General features: G+C 45.3%; 1 protein-coding gene across 1 annotated transcript in view; it reads right to left on the bottom strand.

The window, feature by feature from the left end:
• The window catches only part of LOC112115577 (cytochrome P450 3A9-like), a 50,731-nt gene extending 35,781 nt beyond the window's left edge, over positions 1-14,950 (bottom strand). Inside the window, exons 1-11 of the mRNA XM_026650601.1 lie at positions 14,799-14,950; positions 10,256-10,349; positions 9,699-9,751; positions 7,515-7,614; positions 6,822-6,935; positions 6,424-6,512; positions 5,308-5,456; positions 4,354-4,481; positions 3,352-3,439; positions 1,506-1,666; positions 99-325 (exon numbers count right to left, since the gene is read on the bottom strand). Of these exons, the coding sequence (XP_026506386.1) occupies positions 99-325; positions 1,506-1,666; positions 3,352-3,439; positions 4,354-4,481; positions 5,308-5,456; positions 6,424-6,512; positions 6,822-6,935; positions 7,515-7,614; positions 9,699-9,751; positions 10,256-10,349; positions 14,799-14,869 (1,274 nt within the window). The 5' untranslated portion in view covers positions 14,870-14,950. The remainder of the gene's footprint in view (positions 1-98; positions 326-1,505; positions 1,667-3,351; positions 3,440-4,353; positions 4,482-5,307; positions 5,457-6,423; positions 6,513-6,821; positions 6,936-7,514; positions 7,615-9,698; positions 9,752-10,255; positions 10,350-14,798) is intronic.
• Positions 14,951-15,215: the final 265 nt, after the last annotated feature.

Genomic DNA, 15,215 nt, shown 5'->3' with positions numbered 1-15,215 from the left:
AGATTTTTTGGCTCCCGAGGACAGCGTTATATTGGGGTAGAGGTGTAATATAGGTAAAAGAGATAATTGCTCATTCCCTATTGATATAGATTCTGTACCTTTCCGGTCTGAACTCCTCTGGTTCTGGCCAGTATTCTGGGATACGGTGCAGAACAGAGAGTGGGATAACAACCACGGTGTCTTTTGGAATGGTCAGTCCATTTATCTCTACGTCTTTCTTGCAGACCCTTTCAAGTCGTCCTCCAAGAGGAAACAGCCTAAGGATTTCATTCACTGACATGTCGAGATACTCCATCTGCATCAGGGCATTGTAGGTGAGAGGAGCCTTCAGGGGAATGGGAAAAAGGTTGTCAGACATGTGGGAGTCTAGATCAGATTTCCATGTGATCAGTGTGGAAACCATCATGTCCTCCCCTCTCATCTGTCACAGTGCACATTCTACATTCAATGCTGAACTGAATGTTCAGTGTGAATCTAAGGATTCACCTTAATTTTTCTTTCCTAAATAATGTAAGTTTCTGGAAATCTCTGCTCATTTTTGCAAACAAAGTTTGTACTTAAAATCAGCAATTCTCTGAGTCTCCTGGTGTGGCCAATGCATTTTTGAAAAGTGGCATCTCTTGAGACATGTAGAAGTCCAGTGTAAGAGATCACAAACACCATAATATGAGTACCCATAAATAATGGTATGAATTTCCTGAGTTGTTCCAAGAATACTCCATGTCTCCCATCTAGCATTTCCTTTCCACTCTTTATCGCTCCTTGTTTCCTTTTGCTACTGCTTCATAAACAATTCATTGTTGTTTAGCAAGTTAAAGTAACTAGAGATAATTTGGCCCTTGCTGAGTGTGTGAATTCTGATGTGAGAGATCAATAGGTAGAAAAAAGGATAGTATGGGGAAAATACATAGACAAGCAGAGATAAGAAAAACAAGATAAGTATGTGTGTGTCTGTGTATGTTGGTATAATGTACATATATGACTCAGTAAGGATTTATTTTATTGTCCCATGGCCAGAGTTACTGGTGTGGGTTTGAGATTGGGGATTTAAAAATTGTACTAAAGATTGATTTGTAATCCCTGGTATTGCCAGGCTACTGTTATCCATGTTCACCATCCCTTCAGCCTCCCTTCCTCTCATATATCATCTGGAGATTTTGAGAAATGCACAATCGCTATTTTGCATATAATAGTTATGGTACGGAGTTTGCAAGACAGTCGTGGTATATTCCACACATGGTACTTTATGTAACACCCCTGAAATGAACATATGCCATTTTGGAAGCAAGTTATTGGCTCTCCTTTTAGTGAAAGCAGAAATTTCTTAAAGTGTGCCCATCAGAGCTTCCACAGGATAGCAGAGTCAGTATTTATTAAATGGTAGTTTTTTAGCACATGTATTTAACATCTTTAAAGAACAGTCTCATTAACTTGACTTAACTAGAGGGAAGAAACTGGCTTTAAAGAGGCTCTACACAATCACTGAGCAGCCAACATTCTCTTACCTTGTTTGGTAAAACTGAGTCTATCTCCTCCTGCAGCTTTTGCTGCACATCAGGGTGGGTGGCCAGTTTGTAAGCGAGGTAGCAAAGGGAGTTGCTGGTGGGCTCATAGCCAGCAAAAATGAAAATAAATGCTTGTGCCAAAATCTCAGAATCAGTCAGGCCTGTGAGAAGAGAGGAAAATAGGTAGAAAAGTTGAGGCCCAAACACTACAGCACATAGGCTGCACTCTCTGCACATAGTATATTTTATAAAAGTATAGATGGACAACGATTTATTATTATTAAGGCTACAATTTTTTAAGGAGGTTGCGGAAGTCATGGAATCTGTGACTTCCAGCGACCTCCAGGAATTCAGCCCTGTCGGCCGGGAGCTGCGGGGTCCCCCTACCACCTGCTGCAGCAAGGGCGACCTGCAGTTCCCCATGGCCTTGGGCGGCGGGACCCCCTGCAGGTCCTGGAGGACGCAGGCGGCAGGGCCTCTGCAGCTCCCGGCAGATGTGGGTGCCAGGGCCGCAGCTCCCGGTTGATGCGGGCGGCGAGGCTGCAGCTCCTGGCTGCCGGCAGCTCCCGGCGGACGCACACAGCGGGGGCCCCCCGGAGCTCTGAGGTGCTGTGGGCAGTGGGGACCCCCACACTGCTCCCAGCCGACACAGGCAGTGGGGCTCCCCGGAGCTCCCAGCCACCACAGGCGGCGGGGCCGAAGCTCCCAACCACCTCGGGCAGTAGGGGTTCCCCCACAGCTCCGAGCCACCGCAGGCAGCGGGGGGCCCCCAGCTCCTGGCTGCCATGGGGGAGGGAGCTCAGGAGCTCTGAGCCGCAGTAGGCAGCAGGGGTACCCTGGAGCTCTGAGCCGCCATGGGCAGTGTAGCCCCCGGAGTTCCGAGCTGCCGCGGGCACCGGGAGTCTTTCAAAGCTCCCGGCCGCTGTGGGTGGCAGGGTTACCTTGGAGCTCTGAGCAGGGGGACCCTGGAGCTCCAAGCCCCCACAGGTGGTGGGAGCCCCCAGAGCTCGGAGCGCCCCCGCAGCTGCTCAATCTTTGCAGGCAGTGTGGGGACCCTGCAGCTGGGCTCCCCATTTTGTCAAGGATATTTTTAGTAAAAGTCAGGGACCGGTCACGGGTTTCCGTGAATTTTTCTTTATTGCCCATGACCGGTCCCTGACTTTTACTAAAAATATCCCTGACAACATCTTAGCCTTAATTGTTATTATTATCCCATAGGCGTGGTTGATGGGGTATGGTGGGAAAATTAAACAAGGACTAATGATTGCTTTGTAACCTCTGGCATTGTTGATTGGTTCATGCAGAACACACAAAGCAAAACATGGGTTCCTGCCAAGTTTGCTGTGGTTCATTTTCAGGTTATCTAACCCAAGTATTCTGTGGTTACATAAACGTCATAGGACACCTGCTATTTCCAGTCCTGAGAAGAACTGAGGATATTTCTAACCAAGCTGTAATTGAAGCAGTTTTCTTTAAATGAATTGTGCATAGTGATGCAATGCAAACAAATAGCTGGGGGGCAGAGCTGGCCTTTTGGCAGGTACCAACTCCATATTTTTCACTGGCCAAGGCTAACGATTATATGGCAGGAGTTGGCCTGGAATGCATGTCTTCTATTCTACTAGTGGAAAAAGTGTTACATAAAAGTGATGATCACTTGTCCCCATCTAACTCTGTGCTGAACAAAAATGTACGTATAGTCCAGGTGAGTCAACGAGTCCTCTCCCCAGCCGGAGACGGGGGCACGAACCATTTATTTCTTCTCCAGTAGGACACCTATTCTTATTCCCCTCACTCCAGCAGCCCCCAAAGGCACTCACAAGTATGGGTATTTTTATGGTGATACCTTTATATGTGTGAGTCACTCCATTGCTATCATGGCTAGTGTTAGAGTTCTGGGATTCGATCATCAGCTGCAGGAAATCCACTCGGCCCTGGGAAAAGAAGTAACCACTCATTGGAGAGCTGGTCTGGTGAGAGATCCCCCAGGGAAGGCTCAGAAAGATGGGTCTCAGAACACAAATGTTGTATTTTAAAGTCCCCAGGCGTGGCCAGAGAGGACCCAACAGAATGTAAATGCCTTTCTTGTTACAGTGGGTCAAAACATGGAACTCTTACGCTTCTGGGAGGGTTCCATCTGCCCAGTCCCAAAGAGATGTCAGCAAAGACAGCACACTTGGTCTCTTGCTGTCGCAAGGAATGATGACTGCAGAGCTAAACTATTTTTGTCCGCTTTGCAAAGCACCCTCATTAATACAGCTATGCAATTTTCGGGGAAAGTAATAACTACATCTCAGTAAGTGACTTTTACGAGTAGCTATCTTACAACTACGGTGACCAGATGTCCTGATATTTGGGACTTTTTCTTATATAGGTGCCAATTACCCCCCACCCCGTCCCTATTTTTCACACTTACTATCTGGTTACCCTACTTACAACAGGATTGCTCTGGGGAAGTCTAGCAGGGAGATAAATGTGATTCTGTCATTTTTGGAGAGTGAAGACTGCCTCTTTTGGGAACTGTGCTCGTGAATACCACAATATCAATGACACTGCACTGTGTATTGATGCACAGCTCTACTGCTTGCTCAGTGGAGTCTCTCCCTCTTTCTGCTCCAGCTCTCCAAGTCTACTCCCTAGGGTAGTTTTCTGTAAATCATTATCTTTGCACACCCAAACTGCAATTCAGTTTGCATGGTTTTTACCCTGATATAGCCTGAGATCACTGATGCACACACGCTATTGTGGTCCTTTGCTAGACTCTAACTCAAGCAAGTAAGTGTTTTTCACTTGGGCTAATTGAATAGAGAATGTTCTCTGGCATCATGACTGGGAGAGTCCTGCTTACCCCTTTGGCCTCTTTTTCACGTTCCTCCTTCATTCTGGCGATCGACTTTGTGAAGAATTCTACGGCATCTTTGGGGAAAATATTCACATCCATCTTCTTAAGAAGGGGAATGAGGAATGGGCATACAACTAGAAGGGAGACAAAAATAACTGTGATTGAAGCAAGGTCCAGGGAATAAAAGTCCATTTCACCTAAGATATCTATGGTAAAATATTAATTAGAACAACTGGAAATGTTTATTAGAAAGATGAGGCTGCATCTAAATGATGGCTCTATTTGATCACGTCTCCTATGCACTCAGGAGCTCACTGAGGGCCCGTCCGCCACCATGTTCCCTGTGGGGCAGATGGGCACACTGCCTCTACTGAGGTTTCTGCAGAAATGATATAATTTAGCCCTAAATGTAAGTGAAAGCAAAAGGAACATTACACTATTTCACAGCACATCTGACTGGAGGCACTGTCATTGAGACTGGTGAGTCATATTCTGAGGGCAGGACATTCTTCCAGTTTGCACTAGCAATACTACAGCGATATTGACCAGAATGAAAATAATCTAAAAGTTTTGAATTTCTTCCAGTCATTTCAGACTGATCTCAATGTTCTGAGATTCACTAACATCTCAGGTCCCAGCAAACATCTCCAAACCATCCCCACAGCATTGTGATCCTTCCCACAACCCATAGACCAAATTCTGAGCTTACTAGCACTTGCATAACTCCAGATGATTCTCATCAGTGTGATTGTATGGGTATAAATTGGAGCAGAATTTGTCTAAGAAGACCCTTGAGACTTTTATCCTTAGCAGTAAAGTTGCCTAGTCATTGGCTTATAGGCTAAGGTATAGCCACTTGTATTGTGTAACCAATAGACCTCTTGTCTGATTCTGATGCTGAAGTCACGGTTCAAAACGAAACACTTAAATGGAATTTTTAGTGAGCAAGAGCGAACTTACATATCAATATGAAGAGTGGGTCAAAAAAGTTAAACTTCACTAGCTTCTTGATTTCCTTGACAAAAGGATCTTTGGGGTTGTTCATGGAGTCAATGTTCACACCGAAGGAAGTGCTAGTGACAACATCCATGCTATAGGCTCCAAAGATGCTGAGAAAAAACAGAACACAGATAGGGGAGTTAATATTTGAAATAGGTAATTACAACTTTTCCCTCCCTTCCTATATTGCATCTCCTTAAAGAAAAGAAAACTCTCATGAGACTTTTCTTTATGCTGTTGAAAAGGGTGGGGCAAGGTACTCAACACAAGTAGAACATCTATAGAGAAAGGGATAGATTTTCATGAAGTTTTACCTAGAGCTCTCAGAATGTAGAATCTGGTAGCTTTGCTCTGGATATTACACAACATAACGTATTGGCCTATGTGTGTGTCCTCTGGTGGAATCAGACCTATTCAAGGGCCTGTGAATATCTTGTCAGGTACCTGTGGCCTTTTAAGAGGCTGTGAGCCCTAGTTCTGCTGACAGCTGATATTAAATCTGTGTGCTCCAGTGGTACAATAAATGAGCTGTCAAAAATAAATAAAAATGCAATAATAATATATTATTATTTATTTATTTATTATTTGTATTCTGGTAGTGCCCAAACATGCTGGGTCAACACAGCCAAAAAGACAGTCTCTGCCCCAAAGGATGCACCATCTAAGAACCGTCATGGAAGCACACCTTTACAAAAAAGTTTTGTCTGACCAAGTCTCAGCTTTGGTCCTCATGTATTAAATCACAAACTTAGAGATAGTAAAGGTCTGTTAGACCATCCTCTCAATCTCCTTGCCAGTGAAGGGTTGTTCCCTACACTACATAGTCTAGTGTTTTTTCCACTCTAGTTAAAATGTGCCAAACTTTGGGGCTTCCACCAATTCCCTTGCGAGACTGTTCCACAGATTTCACACCAGGGAGTTTTTCTTGAGATTTAGCCTAAATTTTCCCTTTTAAATTTCATCTTAGCCCTTCAGATAGCCCTGTTCATGCAAAGAACAATCTGCATTGCCAGTAATGAATGAACCAAAGGGTTGCTAACAAGATTTGCTGTTCCTGTTCCTGGCAGAGTTACTCACTCCTTAACGTCCACGGGCTCATCCTTTTCTGCTTTCTTCTGAACATTTCTCACCAAAACGTCCCCGTAATGCTTGATAATGGGAAACATCTGAAATACACATTACAGGACGTGAGTTAAACATATCAAATTTTACTTCTTCGTTAAGCCTAGCTTGTGAAAAGTGGAGGGGAGGTTCATTAATACTTACAGACTTGATCCGTTTCTACTGTCAGGAGCTTTCTGTTTTAAACCTTTTTCCTTTTTTCCTTTTTTTTACATTAGGAGGCACAAATGAAATAGGCCAGTTTAATCATTTGAATCGGACTGAAGAGACCAGACCATTATAACTATCTCAGCCTGAATGCCATCTGTGCACTGACCCAAGGGTTAGTTTGTGACTCGTCCTCTGGGTTTTACCTCCTTTAGCTTCCCACTGGTGAAGGTTGGCGAGAGCACAGTACGAATTCTCTTCCACTTCTCATCCTCAGCTAGGGAGACAGCCGACTCCATTATTCCCACTAGACCTAAATTCTGGGGTGACAAAGGCAAGTTTATAACTCTCAAGAAGCTATTGGGTTTCTCTAATAAAGATAAGAGTGCATGAAGCAATCCTTTTCCCTCACCATGTACACACACACACATAGACTTCCCCAAACTGGTTACACTTAGGCAGATATACCCACAAGAAGACACCACTCTACACGCATGGGGGGAGACCTGTACAAATGTATACACACTAACTCAGACTGGTGCACACACACACACAATCAAATTCACCTCTTATTTATACTGGTGTAACCGAGAGCTGACTTTGTCCTAAATACTTTTTTTTTTTTTTTTTAATAAATAAAAATCAACAACCTAAGCAGCTTTTAAAGTGCAGTCAACCAGTTTTCTTTGAGAGCCAGGGTATCCAGTTCCAGGTGAGGTTCCCCTGCTCCCTTGCTCCTTTAGGGATATGCAGTGGCCACTTAGATTAATCCCAGGTGTGCATTCGTTCTGCATCTCCGAAAGAAATCTTGTGTATCCCTACAGTGTTTAACTACAGTATTTGATGTTCTTATGGCTTTATTGCATCTTTCTGATTAATATTAATGATTACAAGCCTACCCTCCGGTTGGTAAAGGTAGTGAAGAACTCTTTCACCAGCACGGTTTTAATTATTGTAGAATCTGTGACAGCCAGCACAGGTTGCCTGCCATCATAAAACCTATGGGGGAAAAGAAATAAAAATTCATGATTAACTACTATCAGTGAAAGTCAAGAGTTAAACAAAAGCTCCTTTCTCCTTGGTGTTTCTCTGATAGCTACAAGTCCTAGTCTTTATTAGCTTCTATAGCAAAGTGCACTGACTGGAAATACAGAATCATAGAAATTAGAGATGGAAAAGGCCTTTCAGGCCACCATATATTCCTGCCTTTTCCAGCCACTGCAGGAATGTTTCCTTGAGAGACTATGGCTGTCTGAAAAATCTCTCTCTCACACACACGTAAATGTCCCCAATATACAGCCTACATGTATCTTTTCTGAAAGGGACCCAGCATCATATTTTAGTCACTTCAAAAAAAGGAAGTTAAATGGAGTTTTAGGTGCAGTACTATACCCGTTCCCAGTTCCCCCTCTTATGCTTACAGTATTACAGTTGTATTTTAAATTAGTTTTCTGTTTCTTGTAGTTGCATTAAAGACCCACAGAAAGAATAGGAGGAACTGACTATCCAGGGGAAATGGTGAAAATGACTATATACAAAGTGCTGTCAAATGCACATAGTTAACAAACTGAAGCTACAGAGAGAAATACTGTTTTTTTTCTCAACTTTCTTTCATTTATATTCATGTGGGTGCTACTGGTATCTCTAGTAAGTAAAAGATTTCAGGCCAAGGTGTCATTTTTAAATGGGTGATGCTCATTTAATTTCATCCCATTCCTCCTAGCTGTACCTCAGCCTGCTGACCTAAACTCCTCTCCCTCTTCGGTGCTTATGCCCTTCAAATGCATGTAGACAGCTCTCTAGAAGTTCCTCATTTTCCCAAGTAAAACATTTATTCTTTTCAATTTTTCCTCAGATCAATCCCTCCCCTCTCTCTGGAGCTAGAATAGGATTTTTCCTGTATGAGATTTGTACCGGGAAATCTTTTCCAAAAACAAACGATCAATAGTACAGATTTTTCTGTGACACAAGCCCCTCACGCGATGTCATGCATAACTCGAATAATAACAAAAGGATTATCAGAAGCAAATAATGTTCAGCAAGATGTCACAGTAACTTATCACACAATGTGAAAACAAAAGGATTGCTTCACATTTTTTTACAAATGTTAAAGAAAGGGTCCAATCCTGTAGAAGGCCAAACACCTTCTAAAATCAATGAGAGATACTGAACACAGAGCTACAGAATCCAAAAGGCAGTAGTAGGTACCTTCACTTTCACTCTTTGGACTATAGATTTCCAGACTCTTACTCTCTGTTATGATGATAGCAGTAAATTTGTTCCATCCTTTTGATTCACGTACTTGAACCTTTTCAGCTGGTTGCACTGAAATACACCTGTAGATTGGCTTGAATTCTTGTTTTAAATCATGGTTTTAAGACCAGATTTTTAAAGACATCCATTATAGGATAATAAATAAGTTAAATATGGATTTATAAGGGTTTTTGAATGGATGGGAAAATGTTATAAGGGCCAGCTGGATAGATTGCAGAAGATACCAGAGCATGTAGCCCAAGTAATAACCGCAGTGGCAAATACTGTAGGGAGTATCCAGTGTTGAATAAGACCAGTGGTAATGTAAATGTGTCACGCTTCAGCATGTCAGGGTTAGAGATGGAAACAGAGTTGGTAGAACTGGGATCTATATACAATAACAGCATATCTGTGTAGTATCTGGAATACATATACCTTCCTTTACAGTTTGCAATCCAGGAGAACTGGACTTCTAAGTTACAAATTTCCTTTTATGTCAATGGTAGTTTTGCCATTAACTTCAGTGGGAGCAGGAGCTGGCAATCTGCATCTGATATGGAACTGCTTTCATGTGGGAGTTCAGATTAATGTGTACATAGCATGTCTGTGGCCTGGCTCCTGCAGTCAGATCCATGTGAATGGATGCTTGCATCTGGGCACTGCCCCATTAACCTTTTTGGGGTTCCACATGGAGAACAGGGTCCAGTTACAGGATTTGGGCCTTTGAGATCGTCTCTTCCAGTGGATTTTTTTCACCCTCTGATTTGGATTCTGGCTATAGGATAATGTGAGGAGAATACCAAACAGTATTGGTTGGTAAACATACTCACCCCCAGATTTTCCCGTATTTCTCATAGCATGTAGCGTCAAATGTCAAGAAACCCTGCAGAGAGAGATGTTTAAAATACAATTAGAAAAGAAGCAGGGTTTCCAGGGGTGGGGCTGGGAATGGGGCTGTAGTGGGACTAAAAGTCTAGAGCTAGCAGCCGGGCCAAGCACCCCTGTGTGCTCCTGAGACTCCTAACGTCTTTGTGAGGGATAGAATCCTATAAGAACGTTGCTGGATCTAGTTACTCTAGGGTCATATCATGCTTGAGGTTAAGGAGTCTGTAAGTAAACTGTTTGCAAGCAACTCAGTAAATAGTGACTGCAAACCAGCCACCTATATGTGTTCACCTGTTTTGGGCAATCACTCCGGGGCTCACCAGGCCCTTCACACTATAATCTGCATTACAGAATTGTTATCCTGCATTAGGTCCTACACAACCTGTGCATTAGAGCAGAGCTTAGCACACAGAAGAACTCAGCAATGCATTATACAAATCTAGCTATTGTATGATGAAGGACATATATTTCTGGAGGCCAGGAGAAGCCTTCAAACACTTACTTTACGATACTCCAAGGAAGTTCCAAAGAAAGGCAATGGCTTTGGCCCAGGGATACCCAATTTCTTGAAAAAACCAAATGGCCAGATCCCATATCTGTAAAAAATAACAGAAGATTCTGAAGGCTTCAGGACAGTAATTGCAGTGATGTCGGGGCTGAAAGATCTCAAAGTCTATCCAGAGGAAGTGAAGATGTTGCATTAGCTCAGGAATGAAGCACCCACTCTGGAAGCTGGAAAGTGTGGTCCAAAAGAGTTGTGCCTTGTAAAGCTATTTAATAAACATAGCCAGTGATAAACCTCACAGCTGCACCACAAATCTTTGGAGAGAGAGCCCTGAGGTAAAAGCAAGCCTCTCATAAAGGAATAGGTGCTCCAGTAAAAACGGGGTCTTCAACCCATTAGCAAAATGCAAAAGAGAAGCCTCTCTAGGCTCATTGCCAGCTCACAGAGAGGAGCCAGAAAGTAATGAGGAAATGAGAACAAAGCTTACTTTTTTTTTTTTTCAGAGAAATCAAAATGGAGCCGGAAGTTAAGTCCTGAGCAGGGCTTTTGTGAAAGCTGTACTTTAATTTCATGTATTGTTCTCCCTGTGCTTAGCCCAATGTTAGTGCAGTGGTGTGTCGGGGGCCCCCGTCTGACGGGTTTCTGTTTGGATTTTGTTGACAGCTTTGCAGATTTCTCTCCTCTGAAGAACCCTTTTTTTTTGGTGTTGTAAAGTTATTACTCCTACCTCAGGGCTCTCTGCTAAGCTTGTCTTTCGCTGTGTTGAAAGAGCTTTTCAAATACACCTCTACCCCGATAAAACGTTGTCCTCAGGAGCCAAAAAATCTTACCGCGTTATAGGTGAAACCACGTTATATTGAACTTGCTTTGATCCGCCGGAGCACGCAGCCCCGCCCCCCCCCAGAGCGCTGCTTTACCGTGTTCTATCCGAATTCGTGTTATATCGGGTCGCGTTATATCGGGGTAGAATGTACTGTATTTGTTTTCAGATGGAGGTTACCCGCTTCCCAAGCAAGAGCGTTGTCACTAAATGAATGGTACAGCTCCAGTGTTTGTCAAGGAAACCGTATCAAAGGCCTCGTTTGGCCCAGAACAACAGCTGCCATCCAGCCTGCCTTTCTTCCAGGTGACTCCTCCCTCGGACACCAGGAGCCAGGCTGGGGTAGGGAGGTGTAACTTACCCCTCGCTTTATTATTACTAGTTAGTATCTGTATGATGGTCATGCCTAGAAATCCCCGCTGAGATCAGTCCCATTGTGATAGGTGCTGTACAAACACACGGTACGAGAGTCTTTGTCCCCAAGAGCTTACAGTCCAGACAGCCAAGACAGACAGAGTGAGGAAAAAGGAAACATCATTATCCTCAGTTTGCATGTGGCGAACTCTTGCCGGAGCATTTGCCAGTTTTGATGACTCTGGTCCAAGTGTGCCTGTATCTACAGGGAATACTTGCTCACCACTGTACTACAGCAATCTCTGGGGTTTAGCATTGCCTAGTGGGCTTAGCATGGGCCTGTAAGAAAGGAAATGTGGGCTTTTTTTTCAGGGTATGTCACTGGCTTGCTGTGACCCTAGCGCAAGTCACTGGCTCCATTTCCCAATCTTCAAAATTGGGATGATGACCCTTGCCTCCCTCCCAGGGCTGTTAGGCTCAATTCACCATTTGTAAAATGCTGTGAGATCCTCCGACAGATGGTGCTACAGAAGTGACAGGTATTAGTAGGACAGGACAGAAATGTAGCCAGGGCTGCACAGAATAACACACATGTTGTAATGTCAGAGTATAACCATTACATTTTCAAACAATGAAAACAAACAGAAGGTTGGTGGTGCAGCGTGGCTGCCGCTAAGCAGGCTCCTTGCCTACCCCGGCCCCAGGCCATTCCAGTAGGGTTACCATCCGTCCGGGTTTTCCCGGACATGTCCGGCTTTTTCAGCTTTAAATGGCCGTCCAGGGGGGATTTCTAATAAAGTAGAAATGTCCGGGATTTCCCCCTTCCCCTCATGCAGAGTGCGGGGCGGCTGATTGGACGGTTGGGCCTGATTGAAAGCCGCTCGCAGCCACTGGGGCCTCTGGCAGCCAGAGTCCCTCCCCCTCCCCTGCTCCCTCCTCCCCCGCAGAGCAACGCCACAGTGTTTGGCTGCACGTGGAGCCCGCAGCTCTCCCTCAGCCTGGTGGGGGGGGGCAGGCAAGGGACAGGGAACAGGGGGGTTAGATTGGTCGGGGGTTCTGGGGGGGCTGTCAGGAGAAGGGGGTGTAGAGAGCGGTTGGGGCAGTCAGGGGTCAGGGAGCAGGGAGACTTAGATAGGGGGTGAGGTCCTGGGGGCAGTTAGGGTGGGGGGGTCTCAGGAGAGGGCAGTTAGGGGACAGGTAGGGGGATTCTGAGGGGGGCGGGAAGTGGGAGAGGGCGGGGCTAGGGCGGCACCCCGTGTCCTCTTTTTTGATTGTTGAAATATGGTAACCCTATGCTCCAGGACGGGACCAAGGCGCCCCTGCAGCCCCGGGGGTGGGAGGGGGAGCGCGGCAGCACATGACTCCGTGCCCTGCCCCTCTCTGCAAGCACTGCCGTCACAGCTCCCATTGGCCACAGCTCCCCATTCCCAGCCAATGGGAGGTGCGGAGGTGGTGCTTGCAGGCAGGAACAGCACACGGAGGGAGACCCCTGCTCCCCCGCCCCCAGGGCCGCGCTGGCCACTTCTGGGAGCGGCGTGGGGCCGGCACAGGCAGGGAACTTGTCTTAGTGGCAGCCCCTGTGTGCCGCCAGAGATTGCGATTGACTGGGAGATTCTCTAGGATCGATCAGTCAAGCGTGATCGACCGGTTGATGACCCCTGGACTAGATGGAGCTACTATAAGGTGGGCGCATAACTGGTTGGAAAACCATTCCCAGAGAGTAGTTATCAGTAGTTCATAGTCAAGCTAGAAGGACATATTGAGTGGGGTACCACAAGGATTGGTTCTGGATCCAGTTCTGTTCAATATCTTCATAATTGATTTAGATAATAGCATAGAGAGTTCACTTATAAAGTTTGTGGATGATACCAAGCTGGGAGGAGTTGTAAGTGCTTTGGAGGATAGGATTAACATTCAAAATGATCTGGACAAACCGGAGAAATGGTCTGAAGTAAATAGGATCAAATTCAGTAAGAACAAATGCAAAGTACTCCACTTAGGAAGGAACAATCAATTGCACACATACAAAATGGGAAATGACTGCCCAGGAAAGAGTAGTGTGGGAAGAGATCTGGGGATTATAGCGGATCACAAGCTAAAAATGAGTCAATAGTGTAACACTGTCGCAAAAAAAGTGAACAGCATTCTGGGATGTATCAGCAGGTGTGTTGTAAACAGGACACGAGAAGTAATTCTTCTTCTTTACTCTGTGCTGATAAGGTCTCAGCTGGAGTATTGTGTCCAGTTCTGGGCACCACATTTCAGTAAAATGTGGACAAATTGGAGAAAGTCCTGAGGAGAGCAGCAATAAAGATTAAAGGTCTATAAAACATGACCTGTGAGGAAAGATTGGAAAAAAACACACCTTTGTTTGTTTAGTCTGGAGAAGAGAAGACTGAGGGGGACAGGATAACAGTTTTCAAGTACATAAAAGGTTATTACAAGGAGAAGGGTGAAAAATTGTTCTCCTTATCCTCTCAGGATAGGACAAGAAGCAATGAGAGGTTTAGGTTGGACATTAGGAAACTTCCTGTCAGGGTAATTAAGCACTAGAACAAATTGCCTAGGAAGGTTGGGGAATCTCTGTCATTAGAGCATAGGTTCCCAAACTGTGGGGTGCACCCCCTTAGGGGGGTGCGGAGGAACATTCGGGGGATGCGGCAGGCTGGGCCAGCCCCCATGGGAGGCGGGGAGGGAACGCCATTCAGCCCTGCCCCGTTCCCAGCTCTGCTCCGGTCCCACCCCCAGTTGTGGTGCTGTCCCCAGCCTCAGTGCGGCTCCGCTTCCGGCCCCACCCCAGCCTTGGCCCTTGGTCCTGGCTCCTAGGGCCAAGTCTGGGGACGGGAGCAGGAGTGGAGCCATTGACAGCCCCTGGCGTGGGCCTGACTGCTGGCCCCCACTGCAGCCCAGCTGCAGCTCTGCTCCCACACCCAGCCTCTGGCCCCTGCCCTAACCCTAACCCCATCTCTGGCCCTGGCCCTAGACCCATCCCCAGCTGCAGCCCCCAACCTCGGCCCTCTTACCCCTGGCCGCATCCCTTCCCCCTCTTCCCCGGAGCTGCAGCACTGCTCCTGGCCCTGGCTCCGGGGAGAGCGCAGACAAGGCATAACTCTCAAAAGTTTGGGGACCACTGCATTAGAGGTTTTTAAGAGCAGATTGGACAAACACCTGTCAGGAATGGTCTAGTTATTACTTAGTCCTTCCTTGAGTGCAGGGGACTGATCTAGATGACCTATTGAGGTCCCTGCCAGCCCTACACTTATATGATTCTATGAAAAGACCAGTAACATTTAAATTAACAGTGGCTCTCCTTCAAGAATTTGAAAACAGCACAAGTAGAAAAGCAATGTGTAGAATTATACTTACAGTGTCAGGAGAAATAGCACTGCAATCAGGAGAGCCCAGGTCTCAATGGAAAAGCTAGGAAGAAGGTTCATTTTAGCTCTGTACCTCTCAGTTTCTTGTTCTCTATCTGACTTCTCAGTTGTTTGTTCCCTCTCTCTGCTCTAATCACTCTTGAGACTAGGGAAAGAACAGTGTCACAACTTTTTATGTTTGTCTCTAATCACGTGGCTCAGTGTCTAAATGAAACTTGAGCTGATCCTTTATGTAATCAAAAGGGTGGAGTGAATACCAAAGATAGTGAAAATGCCAATCTAGACAAGTAATGTTACCTTTAATAACTCATGACAAAAGATATAATGTAATCTCTAGAAATATAAAGATCCTCAGTACAAGTTCTTTAATATACATACAGTCAGCTATTCCAGTTTTCTCTTGATA

This window comes from Terrapene carolina, unplaced genomic scaffold (genome assembly GCF_002925995.2).
Source record: "Terrapene carolina triunguis isolate 2854851 unplaced genomic scaffold, T_m_triunguis-2.0 Scaffold93, whole genome shotgun sequence".
In the NCBI taxonomy this organism is placed as follows: Eukaryota; Metazoa; Chordata; order Testudines; family Emydidae; genus Terrapene; species Terrapene triunguis.
The sequence above is the reverse complement of the archived record's forward strand: the minus strand, read 5'-3'. Positions and strand labels throughout refer to the sequence as shown.